This window comes from Felis catus, chromosome A1 (assembly GCF_018350175.1).
Source record: "Felis catus isolate Fca126 chromosome A1, F.catus_Fca126_mat1.0, whole genome shotgun sequence".
Classification (NCBI taxonomy): domain Eukaryota; kingdom Metazoa; phylum Chordata; class Mammalia; order Carnivora; family Felidae; genus Felis; species Felis catus.
Window position 1 is genome coordinate 44,483,832 of NC_058368.1, and position 3,876 is coordinate 44,487,707.

At 31.7% G+C, this 3,876-nt stretch overlaps 1 protein-coding gene across 1 annotated transcript; it reads left to right on the forward strand.

The window, feature by feature from the left end:
* Nucleotides 1–900: 900 nt before the first annotated feature.
* On the forward strand, nt 901–3,322 carry LOC101100024 (protein chibby homolog 2-like). Its single transcript, XM_045054136.1, is given in 3 exon segments — nt 901–1,045; nt 2,188–3,099; nt 3,101–3,322. Coding segments are annotated over 2 exon segments (792 nt in total). The 5' UTR covers nt 901–1,045; nt 2,188–2,379; the 3' UTR covers nt 3,173–3,322.
* Nucleotides 3,323–3,876: the final 554 nt, after the last annotated feature.

Below are 3,876 nucleotides of genomic sequence, written 5' to 3' on the forward strand. Positions count from 1 at the left end.
ATTTCATCATCAGGTATGCCTCTGCAGGTTTTTGTGTGTTTGCCTTGTTTTGTTTTGTTTTAGATTCATAATTGAATTAAGTAAGGTTTTTTATACTCCTGCTACGTTAAGTTGATAGTGATAATTGTTGGCTTGATTTTGGTTTTTAATCATGAAACTGTATTGGTTTTTGCTTTATCAAATCCTTTTTTTCTGAATCTCCTGACATTACTTTCCTCATCTTGGTACAAGCTGAAAGTTTTTTTCCCTTGTTCTGTTAATGTAGTGAATTACATTAATTAACTCCCAGTATTAACTCAATCTCACCTTCATGAATTAAACCCATTTTGGTGATAACATATACTTTATCTTATGTATCATTGCACTTAGTGTGCTTATCTTTTGTTTAGGATTTTTCAACTGTGTTCATGAGATACTTTAGGCCATAGTTTTTCTTTCTTGTAATACTCTTGTGAGATTTTTATGTAAGGTAATGTGGTCTCAAAACAAAAAGTTGTGCATTTTTTCCTGTCATTTGAAAATTCATGGATATATTAATAGTATTTATTTCTTAAACATTTGGAAGAATTCACTAATGAAACCATCTGGGTCTGTAGTTAATTTGAAAAATTTTTAAATTATGAATTCAATTTATTCAATAGATAAGGGCTGCAGAGATTTTTTTTTCTTCCTTCCTAGTTTGCCCTTAAACTTCAAAACTTATTCATTCCAATATAGAATGTCCAGAGTTCTTTGTCTTTTGGAACTCTTTCTGAATCTTTAGCTACCATGGTAGCAAAAGCAAAAGAGCAGAAACACTAATATAAAAAACAAGCTGGTGCATAATCACATAAACTACTTTCACAATTCAATTATAGTTAGAGATGATCAAATGGATATTTCATTCTCATCAAGTTAAAAACAAAGAAACTGAAAACTTTCACATGGATTTTCTTAATTTTATATTACATTCCATAACATTATGTTTTACTATTTTTGTTAAATACAGAGTTACGAATGTGTTAGAAAAAATGTCTTTTTTTCAAACTTGTTAAACAGATAAAAGGTAAGAAGCTACTTAGGTAGCTTAGGTAAGAAATCTGGTACAGTTAATAAATTGACAGATCTTAATCAGATGTGAGTGGTTTAGGTTTACACGTTTGTATTCAATTTTCAAGTTTATACCTTAAACCAAGTATACATTTATATGTATAAATAGTTAAAATATGACATACATAAATACACATATTTTAATATCTCATTAAAAGTTTACATTTTAAAAAATATACTCTTTTGCTTTATATTCTAGCAGTGAACATATTTTGGGTCACATAAAACTTATCTTAGATAAGATTACTAGAATTAAAATGTTGCTAGTGTTATTTCTTTGGTATGACATACAAATTTATATTTAATACTAAGTATTCAGCAGTGATCTTAAAATCATTTAAAATACTTTCACCTTTGATTGTATAGTGTTTCCTAACATTTGTCAATTCTAGGATAAAAAAAGTTACCTTCTTAATAACAAAACTCGGTGTTTGAAACTAATTCTAATACTTTACATCAAAGCAAGGACTAAATACATGTTCAATTATTAATACAGAAAAACATTAAATAAAACCTTACATTTTAATTTACATTTTTTCCTAAAATGCCTATAAAAAACCAAAAAACAAAAAACAGCCAAACACTAAATATAGCACCCATTATATTATTAATGTTAACACTATATGACATCACTATGGATGACATAAAATGTTGCCTAGTTGCTTTCTAGTACTAAAACAAATCAGGCTTGCTGGAAATTCAGAGACCAAAGAAATGTAAGTGTGAATGTCTGTTTAAATATTTGATAACACTACTAAATATCTAAGTAAATATGGTAAAATTATAGTGTATAACAATATATTTGAAAATGTTTTCTAGTTCTTACAAAGCCAAAAATGTTTTTATAAACACATGGTATTTTTCTACAATATCAATAATGAATAGATTAGTGTAAGATTAATAGTTTAGTGAAAGCAGTTTAACTCAGAGCTTAATTTAACACAAAACAATTCAATGATTTAACCTTGATCAATATTCAATATGTAACCTAGAATTATTAATTGGTAATTTAAATGTGTTGAGATTTAAACTTTGTTACATCAACCTAATAGTTAAGTTACTGAATTGTCTTCATATTTGCCTGTTCTTCTCCTGCAGTCGGCCTGACTGAGCCTTGTTTAGATCCCTGCTATATTACTTGTATAAGTCAACACAACAGCCAATTCCATATGAACAAATTCTCAACACATTTAGAACAGCTTTTGTTGTAAATATCACTAGTCCACCTTTGGCTGAACCCAGAACACTTGGAGTGTATATATTTTTGCTCAGATAAAACACTAAGAAACAATGGTTGTCTCTCAATCAAAGTGGATAAATAGAGGTAAGATATTGCGATTGTTTTCCTCTTTTTTCTCTTGCACTCAAGATCAAAATAAACTCAAACATGAGCCTCATGAGGTGGGAAAAAATCTTCAGAGAGACAATAAGGCATCCAGGGATGAGAACAAGGCTCTTAGAAAAGAAAATAAGTCCCTTTGGAGAGAAAATAAAGCTCTTCATCAAGAAAACAAAGCCTTCCGAATGGACAACCATTTGATCTGGGAGGTGAATCAATCCCTGAGAGAGCAAAACCAGGCCCTATGGAAGTTTAAAAATGTGATTTTGGAGAGCCAAAGACCACCAGAGGAAAAAATCAATGCTTTGAACACAGAAAGAAAGTCTCATTGGCAACAGAATCGAGCCCTGGAGGCTCAGATCAAGGCTCTCAGAGAACAGGAGAAAGCCTTCCAGAATGAGGCGAAAGCTCTTCAGGAAGAAATACAGTCTCTCCATGAGGAGATCAAGGCCCTGAAACACCAGGAGAGAGCACTCAAGATGGAGGAACAAGACTTGATGAAAGAAGGAATAGCACTAGAGATGGAAGAACGGGCTCTGTGGAAGGAGGAGCAGGCCCTTCGTGAGGAGAACAAGGCTCTTAGAGAAGAAAACAGTGCACTTCAAGAGGAGGAAAAAGCCCTTCGGGAAGAGGCAAAGGTCCTTGAGGAGTGGAATAAGATTCTTCTGGGAGAAGATAAGAAACACACTTACGGGGAAAATGCACAATAAAACAAAGCAGGAGAATTGTGACTTGAAGATGTAACCAACAAACCATGAAGACCATTGACATTCCAGTAAAAATAAAACTTTTGAAGGTGAAATACTATTGTTAGGATTGAAGTCAAATCTGGAAATTTACAGTACTTGGTATCCGGTCCTGGAAACTAAATAAAATTCTGAGAATTTAAAAAAATAAAGGAAATGATTCTTTTAGGTTTACTTAAATTTTACATTACTATTAGAGGTATATATTTTTCTACAGTGCAAAGATGTATTGTTCAAAACGTGACACTGAATGGGCAAAGGGTTTTCCCTTTAAGTTCAAAAACACTGGATGAATATTATAAGAAATTAACAGAATGGGAAATATTTGTCTCAAAACTCATTCTTAGAATTATAAATATATGAAATATAAAGTTTTGCATACTTCATTCATATGTATTGTAGAAGAATATCCTGCCTCTTTATGCTTATTTCAGTAATCTAGTTGGGGAGCTAATCAAATAACAAGAATTTTAAAAATAGGTGATAGTACAACAATTGAGTGTTCACTGCCCTCCCCACTTTCTCTTTATTTCTCCTTTCAGCTATTGTCTTTCTCCTTTTGCTTTCGGGGAGGGAGGCTGTTCTCCATCTAATCAATGTATTAAAGAAAGAAAAGAAGGAGAGAATAGAGTCCAAACTTACAACAAGCATTTTGGAATTTGGAATGTAAGCGTGTAGAGTTCATAATACAAGTTGGGGGAG